A 13,118-nucleotide genomic window follows, 5' to 3' on the forward strand; every position below is an offset into this window, starting at 1 on the left:
TAGTAATTGTTAAATTTTATTCTAATTTAACGTCTCAAGACTGTTATATCGGAAGAATAGATAATTTAAAAATCCTGAGAGTTTGAGCAGCATTTAAATTTTTAATGTTATAATGAAAAAGAAAAATGGGGGGGGGGGCAGGGCAGCACTGCTATCCTTTATTTTTATTAAACTTAGCCCTATTATTTTATTGCAATTTTTGTGGAATTTCGGTTTAATTTTTTCATTCATAATAATTTCTGCCAGCCATATTGTGAGATGAGGCTAACAAAAAAGAAAAAGTTTAATACATGAAAGAAGCTCTTTAACGGGGGAATGTCGTTGTGCTAAATGCCTCTTGTTAGTCCCATCATTTAGCCTAACAGTTAACCCTATCATTAGTTTAAAAAAGAACTAAAGTTCAAATGAGAACTAGCATAGAAGAAGCATCTGAGGAAGCCCTGGGACAATTCTAAATAAAATTTTTCTATTTATGTTTAAGATAAATCAAATTTATGTTTATAGGAAATAATAATGTCATTGGGTATTTTAAAAAAGAGGTAGCTGTGGCCTTATGATGAAGTGTTATAAGAAAGAACCGTTATTATGCAGCATGAATTGTTTATCTAACGTATGAAGGGTGAAAATCGATCACAAGATTTACCAAAAACTGAAAAAAGAAAAATGAAAAAAAATTATGTATTTCCGAATATTTAAACAAAAAAAAAAAATAATGGTTTATTCCTGAACCTAAAAAAAAAATGGAAATTTTAAGTCTGTAAATGAAAGCTTGAGTTATGGAGTGTTGAAAAAAACTTGATAATAAAACATGTTATGATTACCTCATCCTTTCATTTTTAATTTTAAAGTTTGTAATTTTCTGGGTAACAGAAAAATAAATTCCTCTTTTCTTTTCATCGTCTAAAAATAAAAGGTATAAAAGTATTCTTTTAAATGTTTTTGTGAATCAAATAAATGAGTTATTTGTATAACTTTGTTTTTATTACTTCTGAGTTGCTCTGATGTAGCACTGCTGTGTAGATATTCAATATCAAATGTAGATATTCAATAAGTGTAGATATTTAGGCGTTTTTCCAGTACTATTTAATTTTTATTTTGTCTTCTTTCCAGGCCTGAGAGAGAAGGAGTTAAAATATTTGAAAGGACGAAAGTACCTGGACGCTATTTGTGTGTATTTTTGGGCGAGTACCCCAGTTCTAATTTCTCTATTTACGTTTACCCTCTACTCATTTCTTGGATACGATCTAGTTGCATCAAAGGTAAGGTTCTGTTTTAGCTTCGGTGGAACAAGAGTAAGACCATGGTGATAACAATATAAAGCTTAACTATTAAAGTAAAAATATTAGACCATATTAGTACTGAGGTGTCTACTTTTGTAAAAGAAGTGATCCTGTATGCAAGTTTTATTGACAAATAATAGATGCTATACTAGATTCTCATTTGAGTAATTGGCTTTCAAGATTGATCAGAGAAATAAGGTGTAACGACTTTCGTGGCCGAAAAGACCCCTAAACATCAAATAAATGCTGAGCAGAACCTAAATAGTAACCAATAATTTTTGGTAGTTTTCGTCTTTGAATATATTTTTTTAATACCATTTCACTAACGGCTTTTATTTTTTATTCATATTGGTATTTATGATAGCTTTCTAACCTTCAAAGTTTCTGGTCTCTATGATTTTATCAGTTGTTAATTTTTCTCAAAACCTACGGGTAAGGAAAGCCCTATGTCACACAGTGACTTAAAATGGATCGAGAATTTTGATTGTTTCAAGTATATTAAATTAAGTTGTTTCATTTCTTCTTCTTTTTTGAAGTTCGACTTAGAAGAAGTAGAAGTCTATCACATATAATGTGAGAACCATCCCTCTATCCTCAGGTGTTAATTCTGGAATATATTTAGTAAGGCTAGGCCGACGGTGTTTGGATAGTATCTAATCTTGAATATATACCTTGATTAAAATGTATATTTTAAAACTTAGACACTATGCTTCTAATTTTGACATGGTTTATATAGTTTTATTTAGTTAGGATTGGCTGACGATTTGGGCCCGGCTAGTTGGGATTAGCTGACTACTATCTGGAAAAACATTGTTTATCAACATTTGAATTTCGATAAAAGTTAGCCTACCCCTACAGACTAGCCTATTTAAATATATTTATTCTGCTTCACAACACTTGTCTTAGATTAAATCTATCAAACATTGAGTCTGTCTTGGATTTAGATACTTTGTTCTGAGACACTGTGTCCCAGATTGACCGCATTTTACAAGATTAAATCCAAGCTTTAGGATAAGATAAGATAATATTTATTTGCAAAAGACTATCACAAGCTCTATAGAGCCGAATTCGCTTTATATGTCAAGTAAAAGCTAAAAAAAAAAAAAAAATTCAAAACAGTACATTAACTCAAACACTTAAAATTAAAAGGAATTAAAAAAGCAAAATCATCAAAGATAAAGGGCAAATCAGTAAACTTAACAATTAAATTACAAAAACGTTGCAGTAAATAAAAAAGAATAAAAACGGCAATAAAGGAAATGGGGAATTTGGCAATTACATAATCACGAATTATTATTAAGGTGTTCCAGAATAAAGGGTATAAAACTTTTGCGAAACCTTTCTGTAACAGCATGGATCGGAGAGTAAGTTGGGATTGCTAAGGAGGCTGACCGGGGGAGTCGGAGTCTAATGGGATTGTGAAAATCAGGGAGTAAGTCCTCAGTACGGGGATTGGAAATGACTGATTTAGCGAAAAGCAGGCAAATTTTTTCCCTCCTTTCTTTTAAGGTGGTAATGTGCGCAGCTTTAAGGAGGAAGGAGTATGGAAATTTGTCTTCTTTGTAAATGATCCTGAGCGAACGCTTTTGGACCGACTCGATTTTGTCACTAAGTTCATTTGAAAGTTGCGAATGCCAGACCGGACATGCATATTCCAATAACGGCCTGATAAAGGATAATGTTTATCCTTGGGGGAACTTTAAATGTTTCCCCAAGATTAGTCTCTAGCATTAACTATCGGTGTATATGAAATATTCATTATTGCTTATGGATAAAATATTCATGCTAATCATATTTTTATAAAGAAGATTTAGACAAACTCAATGGTGAAATAATCCAATTTGTAGGTGGTGTAATAAAGATTTACAGTGATTTAACTATTGTAGTGGTGATTAGCTATCTGAGTACTGGGCATTTTACCCTGCTCAAAATGATGAGCATTCACAACAGGAGAGTGGGAATAAGGTCCCGTCATTACTTTACTTCTATAATGAACAATTAGAAGGACGAAACCTACCCTTCCTAATGTTTTTTTTAAAGTTATTATCTCGCTTTTTGCTGCTACGAAATAAAAAGAAAAAACAAAACGAATTTTATAAATAAAAGTAAAGAGGGACATTAAAACTGAAAACGATCTGTTTGTTTTTATTATAATGCCTGGGACTATCCAAGATGTTGAATGTGAATTCTTAATCCATTTTTTTTTCAGTTGAAGCTGCAATATTTTTTTCAGTTATAATTTTTGAAAAGTACTCTTAAACTGGATGAATTATACATATTTCACATCAAGAAGGGTATATTCTTTTGATGTATATATATCTTGATGAAATTTTTTTTTTTTGGTGTATTGGTTACTGTTTGTGCAGCTTGCTCTTTACTGAAATCGAAGTGATCAGTTCACTCTTTTTAATGATGCTACTAATGGTCATGACGAATTATGTTTGCACCTGATGTGGTAAATTTCTTTTTTTTTGTCATACAACGAATAATACTGCAACCAGACTTTTAATTTTAAGAAGATCATTCTTCTGACTTGACATCAGGTTTTGTCGTGAAGGGTGCCAAGGCTAAAAATGGCGCAGGGTGGGACCCAGTTGCCCACTAATCATTTTCAACTGAGAAACAATCAAAAACAAAAGGTTTTGGATAAATAAGACTGTCCCTTTTTCTGACATTATGAGCTATCACTTATGTTTACAACTTTTGGCAGGTTAATTTTTGACGTTTTTGACGGCAACTTTTGACGTTTAATTTTAAATAATTCTATATATTTACAATCAGCCGAAACATAGGGTGTTTTTACGTATTTATTGCTTGCAAAACTTCGTTTTTTAAAGTTTCCATTATTGTTGATAACATTGTCATGTTTTTTGAATACATCATTTTGATCTAAAGGCATTGTCAAGGCGTGTGGTGGTATTTTAATGGCTGAATGAATAGCTATGTGGTGTGCCCTTTGATTATCACGAGCTTGGTGAAATCCTAGCAGTTTATATCCAGTGTTAGTTTTCGTGACCTTTGGGCAAAACTACTTTTTTCGGCCACAGACAACTCACCATGCCGCTCACCATATATTTACAATCAGCCGAAACATAGGGTGTTTTTACGTATTTATTGCTTGCAAAACTTCGTTTTTTAAAGTTTCCATTATTGTTGATAACATTGTCATGTTTTTTGAATACATCATTTTGATCTAAAGGCATTGTCAAGGCGTGTGGTGGTATTTTAATGGCTGAATGAATAGCTATGTGGTGTGCCCTTTGATTATCACGAGCTTGGTGAAATCCTAGCAGTTTATATCCAGTGTTAGTTTTCGTGACCTTTGGGCAAAACTACTTTTTTCGGCCACAGACAACTCACCATGCCGCAGAGTCCAATATCATGCGGCTTGAAATGATACGTGCTCTCACTATGAATTCAATATATCCTCTTGAATCATCCTGAAACCACCGCTTAGACACTGATAGAATAGCGTAAATAATAATTGTATCATTGTTTACAACATATTTCATGGCGCCAGGCCACCAAAACTTATGACCATACAAAGGTGGACTAGTTCATTAAATACTTACCTTGGTTACCGAGACTGAGTTAAAAGTCAGCCAGGCCACCAAAAACTTATGACCTTGTATGTCACATATAAGTGACAAATGTCACTTATGAATATATATGTCACACTAATCAACACTTTACCGAGTTTTTTTTTCTTCTAAATATATGCATGTTTTAACTTTCTTTTCAAAGAGTCAACTGATCGAATTTCAGGGATAATCTTTCCCTGAAAAGAGACTGTTCGTAATGAATGTGGTGCATCTTACAAAGTTTTCTTTTTGAGTGGTCAGTGTAAGGTGTCTTCTACTATAATTTCTCCGACTGTACCATGTTTCTACTTGTTTGCCGTATTGTCTTTGTAATCGGCTGTGTTAGTCAAGACAGTGAATTTCAAGAATGGCGGTGAACGTACTTGTAGAGTACAGAAATTTACGCAGCCCTTGACGAAAGTTGGGTATTCATATTTGGCATTTGGCCGAATGCAAAACCTGCACAGAGAGAGGATTGAGCTGGAAGGTAATGTTCTTAGAACGAAGAGTCGCACCCTTTTTGCTTTAGAGGATCGAAACCGACCGAGTTATATGTCCCAGGTTAAATTTGGGTAGCAGTAAGATGAAGTTTGTAATTATCTTCATAGCTTTACCCTTTAAGAAGAAGCCAGGATGCTGACGTAGATCCTTCAATCCGATGATTAATAGCTTTTTTGTCATAGATATATTCAAGCTTATGATCCAGGAATCATACCACGTGTCTATCTCCAGGAGATATGATTGTAGGGACAGGGGAGCTTCAAAAGGGTTTGTGTTTATATTTAGCTTCATGGACAGGGATATCATCAATAAAACGCCTCAGAAGGCTCATGAGATTGTCCCATACGTCATTGAACTGCACCAGTCATAGTGTGGGTCCGAAGTTGCTACCTTTAGGAACCCAAGCATTTACTGGGTATTAATTTACATTATTGCTGGTATCTTACGAGAGAAGTTGCTTACATAGCCAGGTAAAGGGTTTTGTATTATGAGAAATGGATTAGCAATCTATGGGTCTTCAAAATGCCATATTTCGAAATAGAAGCTTTAGAAAAATGCTCTGTTTGTGTTTGTTCTATCTCTTCTAATGATTTAATAAATGAATTGTTTTTCGCAATTTCTAGGTTTTCACAAGTTTGGCTCTATTTAACATGCTACTTTTCCCTTTGAATGCTCTTCCTTGGATTTTTAATGGCATTATAGAAGCATACATTTCTTTAAAGAGGGTTCAGCAATTTGTATTCCTTCCTGAAGTAGAGACAATTGCCTATTATCGGACACACGATGACACGGATTCAGCTTTTATTTTATCAGATGTTACTTGCCAATGGGATGCTAAAGCTGAAAATGAATTCCAAGTTTGTCTCAGAGATGTTTCTTTAACCATTAAAAGAGGACAATTCTTAGGTAATTCTTCTTATTTCTTTAACCTTTTTAATCTGTAATTCAATATCCATTTGAATATGGATTTTTGTGATGGGCTTCCTAAGGAACGCGCCAAAGGCTATGAGAGAACGTAGCATAAATGGAAGTCAAAACTCTTTTAGAAACTAATTGTGTAGATAATTTTAGTGTCCAAGATGAAAATGCTATCGAAATAATTGTATTTTTGTAGATTTGAAGAGTTCAGGATGTATGTGTAGGTTGAAGATCAGTATTAAGTAGATTAAGTTGCTTAGACCAGGAATAAATGAGTGTGAAGTGGCTAGGTTTGGTAACGAAAAAGTTGATCAAGTAGATAGTTTTACTTACCTGATTATTGCTATTATTAAAAAATACTGGATGCAATGGAAATTTAAAATGTAGAATTACCGAAGCCCAGGTTATTTTTTTAACATTTAAATAAAAGTTTAGAAGGATAAGAAGATAAGTCTGTGAGCTAAGACGAGAATATTGAAAGCCTTAGTATTGGCAGTGGTTGAGTATACTTCCAAAACGTGGGTGCTTCGAAAGGCTTGAGGAGATTTGTTCAACGTTTTCCCGAGGAACTGCCTACGAATAGATTTGGATACTTATTTCACTGACGTTATATAGAACAGTAAGCTATTCGAATTATGGTCTGGTCGTCCGATCCCACTTTCTAGGGCTCTAATGAAATAAAGGTTAAGATGGCTTGGCCTTATTTTATGGATTAATGATAACAGATTGCCAAAGATTGTGCTTTTTGGCCATCCATGTGTGTCCAAAGAAAAAATCTTCTCCGAATGGGATGGAAAAAGGTAACTGCTACTGATACTGGGTTTATCAATAAACATAGTTATAACTCTGTACAATTTACAACTACTATACTAATTGAAACACACCAACAAACGACGTAAAAAGAACAAAAAAAAAAAATTCCTTCACATCATCAATTCCAAAATAAACAAATACCTCACAACAACCCTACTTCCTCCCTACCAGCCCGAGTTTCAATCCACCCATGACTCCCCACCACCCTCAACCAATAATTACTCCCTACCATCCCACAACTAATTGTTCCTCCGTACCAACCAGCAAATATGCATAATTCAACTATCTTTCAATAAATATTCTGTTAATATTTTTTTAAACTATAGAAGATGCTCAGCCGTCCTAATGCTAGCTGGTAGAGAATTCTAGACTGCAGGTCCAGGAAACTGTCCAAGAAACTCAGCTTCGAATTAAAGCAATAATGGTTGAGATGGAACAAATGTTTATGAAAAGTATTATAGGCGTATAAAAAGAAACGCTATCGCACTGTCATAAATGAATGTACTGGCACAAAATTATTGTTTGCTAAAGTAAAATTTTGAGATATTACAAGTACTTGTTTGTATTCAGACCGAGGGGATCATTTTATTTGAACTTCTAACAACGCTTGTTCGTATCCTGGTCAGAAGATAAAATGCAATACAAATGTCTCAATCAAAACCTCCAACAATCCATTATAAGGTCACGATTTTTACTTTTTATTATGAAATTTTCTTATAAAAGTATAAACTGATAATAGCTGTGTTCTTTAGAATTAGAATGAAAGTTTTGCTCACTAAGCACAACAATAAACAGGGTTAGCAAAAGTTCCTCTCCTTTCCTTTAAACTGAAATCGAATTCTCTGTAGTCCGTTGTTTTTTCCAAGTATAAACTGATAATAGCTTTGTTCTTTAGAATTAGAATGAAAGTTTTGCTCACTAAGCACAACAATAAACAGGGTTAGCAAAAGCTCCTCTCCTTTACTGAGATCGAATTCTCTGTAGTCTGTTTTTTTTTTTTAAGTATAAACTGATAATAGCTTTGTTCTTTAGAATTAGAATGAGAGTTTTGCTCACTAAGCACAGCAATAAAAAGGGTTAGCAAAAGCTCCTCTCCTTTCCTTTAAACTGAAATCGAATTCTCTGTAGTCCGTTGATTTTTTTCAAGTATAAACTGATAATAGCTTTGTTCTTTAGAATTAGAATGAAAGTTTTGCTCACTAAGCACAACAATAAACAGGGTTAGCAGAAGCTCCTCTCCTTTCCTTTAAACTGAAATCGAATTCGCTGTAGTCCGTTGTTTTTTTTCAAGTATAAACTGATAATAACTTTGTTCTTTTGAATTAGAATGAAAGTTTTGCTCATTAAGCACAACAATAAACAGGGTTAGCAAAAGCTCCTCTCCTTTCCTTTAAACTGAAATCGAATTCGCTGTAGTCCGTTGTTTTTTTCAAGTATAAACTGATAATAGCTTTGTTCTTTAGAATTAGAATGAAAGTTTTGCTCACTAAGCACAACAATAAACAGGGTTAGCAAAAGCTCCTCTCCTTTGCTTTAAACTGAAATCGAATTCTCTGTAGTCCGTTGTTTTTTTCAAGTATAAACTGATAATAGCTTTGTTCTTTAGAATTAGAATGGAAGTTTTGCTCACTAAGTACAACAATAAACAGGGTTAGCAAAAGCTCCTTTCCTTTCCTTTAAACTGAAATCGAATTCGCTGTAGTCCGTTGTTTTTTTGTGACTGGCTGTGCTTATTTATTCTTTTTTGCTCATTTTCTTTTTTTCTTTTTCTTTTTTATTTATTACGTATGTGAGATACCAGACTTCCGGTTCAATCACAACTCTTAAGTATCTATCCATCTCTATTGTTGAATTTCCTATTTTGTGTCATTTATATTGTTTATGGCTTCTTTTCTAATCTTTCTATTTTTTCTATGTCAATTTTTATTTACTACGAGTGTTAAATTCCAGACTTCCTGTTCGATCATAAATCTGTCTATTCATGCCATCACTTCTTGAGACTCCTGCAATATTCGCGTACATTTATTCCTAACTGCAAGAAGATTAATCTCATTTTATTCATTTGGGAATAACTTCTTTAAGTAGATTTGTGACGTATTATCATTTATTCTTACTTATTGTAGGTGTTGTTGGTCCTGTTGGCTCCGGAAAGTCAGCACTGTTGTATACATTATTAGGCGAGCTTGACAAAGTCCGAGGAAGATTATCTGTAGGCAATTTCGATCAAGGTAATTTTAACCCTTTTAACGGTAAAATCCTCCAGTTTGGTGGATTTTATTGGTGATTTTCGTCATAATTGTTTGTTATATTTTGTTTTTGAATGTACAACTCGAACAAAAGCGTGTATGCGAAGGCTACGGTTTTTTTTTCAGTTTTTTTTTTTCAGCGTAACAAGTCGATTAATTTCCCTTCAAATTAAAAAAAGCTCACACCCCAAAGGGAAAACTGGGATCGTTCTCCTGTTGTTTTTTTTAAGAAAACATTTTTGTTTTAAATGAACTGGAAATTTTTTTTTTATTTATGTCAGTTTGATCAATTTTTTGATTGTGCGCGGAGAATATTCAAAAGTGTAAATCTGATGTTTAGTTAAAAAAAAATCTTGTCTAATCTGATTCATCCCGAAGACGAAGGTAGAAAAAAAAACAATTTTTTTGGCCCATTTGGTGTCAAAAATAGATGCAATCAGTTTTATTTTTGAAACATTTTCTCCTCTTAGGTAGGTTTTACCGAGTAAGTTGCAAGCTGATTTTGCACTTCTTTGGACGTCATCAAGCAAAATAAATCTATTTCAATAGTTTTAATCACATTAAAGTCTCTTTGTGTCTGCCAGCATGCCCTGTAGTTTTCAATCATATCAGAGACAAAATGAATTAAAGGCCCATTTTTGGGCGTCACAAAACGATGCAGCGAAAATTAGCTTCAACAGAATAAAAAATAGTTATAAAAATTATATTTGCTTACTTTAGATGGATTTGTATCTCAAGTACCTGCTATGTTGCATATTATTTGAATAATTAAGACATAGGATTAGGAGTCAGAAATAAGTTAAGTTCTGCATTGTTAGTAAATTTGAATTAGTGCAGCTTGATTCAGAATTATAAACTTAAACTTGCAAAAAGCATCCGTTATTAGAGTCAATGTATTTGAAGCTATTTAACTTGCCTTATTTTTTACGGATGGTAAATTTTGTAACTTTTATTGAAAGAAAGCTAATATCAGGAACAAGTACTTTGAATCTTAAGTGTATTTCAAGAACAAATCAAAGTTGAACATACTTGCGATACACTGTGCTAGGTGATGACCACAGCATGGAAATAAGAAAATATGTGCTTATTTTCTGTCGTCGCGAATCGGTAAAACCTAATTTTGGAAAAAAATGTCTTTTATGGGCCTCTTGACCCTGTCTACGCGTAATTTTGAAACAGAACGGTTTATACCTACAAGTGGTCAAATCTGCACACAAACATAAGAAGCTGTTTGGCCCTTTTTGAGTCCTTATTGGCCAAAAACATTTTTATTTCATTAGGTTCTCCTTAGCTCAAGAACTTTGGGCGTTAAGTCTTAAACTGAATAAGGACAATCAGCTCGACAAACCAACCCTTGAAAGTTTCAAACCAATAAAAAAAATGTTTGTTTTTGTCCTTTTTTGGGTCCCTGTCTCATAGGAAGGAGGGAGTTTCTCCAGACTACAATCATTCTTGTACTTTTGAGTCTGTTTATGCCAAGGAGGTACATTGCAGTCTGTTCAAAAAAAAAAAAAGTTTGTCAATCCTTTAGTCCGATTTCCAGGCGATCCCTTTTTTACATTTGTTTTCATTTTATCTGCTTTTTAGAATTGAGACTAGATCAACTTTTCATAAACTCAGAAAGCTTATTTTTGACAACTTTTCACCTAAAGGGGCGGGTAAAGGAACACCTGCGGAGGCTTACTATCTTATTATAAATAGGATTAGCCAGTAAACCAAAGAAGAAGAACTCATATTGATAGCACTAGTCTGCTATACATTCATAGGAATGTATAGCAGACTAACAAAATAAAGAAACACGCTTTAATATTCTGACTAAAAAGTTCTGCTTCCAGTGTATCTGCTGCTCCCGAACTTTTATGTTTCTCTTAATTTCCTTTAAAGAAAATTGGGCTCTCTGGAATATCCCCGAAAATTATCGTTATAGGAAATTTATAGGTCTGTATTTCTTTTTAATGTTGATGTACTTACAAACATCAATTTTCAAAGCTTATGCATCATCAAATTCTTCGGGGTTTCCCCGAAGAAATTCGAGGAAACGCCGAAGACATTTAGGATTAGCGAAAGGAATGACTACTTCGTTGATCTATTAGCTAGCAATACCTGACTTCACCATTCTATGCTCGTATTGGTTGCTATGTGTGGCAGATTGGACCTTCAGCTATGGCACGGATGTTATCATGAAGTCATGCTTGTGGATTCTATTCTGGAGTTGCTGAGACATATCGTTTGTTTTGCATATTGTCTTTTCAACGATAAGCATATTATGTTTAACGCACTGTATTGATAAAAGTGTGTTTTTTTCACTAAGAACTTGGGGCTTGATCCACTAAGTTCTCTAGCTAAAGTTCCCCAACTCTAATTCTTTTTTGTTTTATATTTGGCAAAGTACGTTAACTTACATCATTTCTATTTCTGTTCAACCTTCTAGCTGTCTCTTTTTTCAGTATTTTCTGTCGCCACGCAAGAAGTTTGGCTTCAAAATACAACAATTCGCGAGAATATTCTTTTTGGTTCGACATATCAAGGAGCACGATACAAAGCAGTAATTGAAGCCTGTGCCTTAAAAGAAGATTTGGATGACTTGCCTGAGGGTGATAAAACACTGGTTTCTGACTCAGGGGCAAATTTGTCTGGCGGACAGAAAGCTAGAGTGGCTTTAGCCCGGGCTGTATACCAGGTACCTATAGGCGACAGCATAGACCAGTTCTAGAAGTGTTAAACTTGAATATTTTTACTGCAAATAATAATATTTTGAATATTATTCACATCTGTTCCAATAGAATCATGGCTGCAGCTATAGCTGCAACCTAGTAAGGGACTTACCACGGCCCATAGTTACTAGAAATCTAAAAAGCAGGATTTAAAACTGTCTGGGGAGATAGGGAGATAAAAATTTCCACTTGTTCTTGATTCAGGAATGGTAACTACTATTTCGATTAATATTAATGGTAAAATGTTTCTTTGAAAACAAGTTTATGGGAGTTTTGGAAAAAAGCCTAAAACCTTTCGACAATGGCGCCAGATCGAAAACGGAGGTACATCATTGGGATCGCCATTGCTGAAAAATCCCACAGGCCTACAGAAAATGCAGTGCTCTACCTTGAAAAATAAGGAAAGTCTTTTTTTTTTCACCGGGTATCACTGATGTGATTTTTTTTCTTAGTTTTAATTAATAACATCCATCGGGAATAGCTATAAGAGGATCCATGAATTTCAAATTCAAAGCATGAGAAATAGATCATTCCCTGCTAGGAGCATACACTTAGCCAGGACAAATCATTTTCAAAGCACGTAAAAGAGATGATTCTTGGCCAAGAACATAAACTTAGATAGCATTTTTGTGTGAGGGGGAGGGCTTGCCTGCTGATGAAGCATTACATGCTTTAGGTGCCAGTAAATCCATTGATTTTGATAGAAGATTAACATTTTTCTAGTAGTTTAAATTACGCACTAATGATTTCAACCGAACCCAAACGAATAATGTTTGTGTGAATCCATGAACTCCCTTTATCTCTCTCTATCTTATCAATATACGTGTCGTGTTTAGAAAGGTTTGTTTCTAATGAGAAAACTTGATGGGCTTTCATCCTATAGAAAGTATGAAATTTTAGGCTTAAATGTTTGCCATCACGTGAATGCTCCAGAAATCGCTGGTTTGAAGGATCGTGAACATTTACAGTTTTGACTTCGTGCTGAGCGTTAAAATTTACAACGGGTAGAGAGTATCTTAAATAGGAGAGGGAATCCTAAAGTACCCGCATTTAAGCCTCCCGATC

The 13,118-nt window shown here is 34.1% G+C and overlaps 1 protein-coding gene across 3 annotated transcripts in view; it reads left to right on the plus strand.

Moving 5' to 3' along the window:
• LOC136029167 (ATP-binding cassette sub-family C member 10-like) overlaps positions 1-13,118 on the plus strand; it is an 83,475-nt gene that overhangs the window by 20,586 nt on the left and 49,771 nt on the right. For all 3 annotated transcript variants that reach the window (XM_065707276.1, XM_065707278.1, XM_065707275.1), the window contains exons 6-9: positions 1,111-1,259; positions 5,986-6,268; positions 9,217-9,321; positions 11,787-12,019. In XM_065707276.1, the coding sequence (XP_065563348.1) occupies positions 1,111-1,259; positions 5,986-6,268; positions 9,217-9,321; positions 11,787-12,019 (770 nt within the window). The remainder of the gene's footprint in view (positions 1-1,110; positions 1,260-5,985; positions 6,269-9,216; positions 9,322-11,786; positions 12,020-13,118) is intronic.

Source organism: Artemia franciscana, chromosome 7 (genome assembly GCF_032884065.1).
Source record: "Artemia franciscana chromosome 7, ASM3288406v1, whole genome shotgun sequence".
Taxonomy (NCBI): domain Eukaryota; kingdom Metazoa; phylum Arthropoda; class Branchiopoda; order Anostraca; family Artemiidae; genus Artemia; species Artemia franciscana.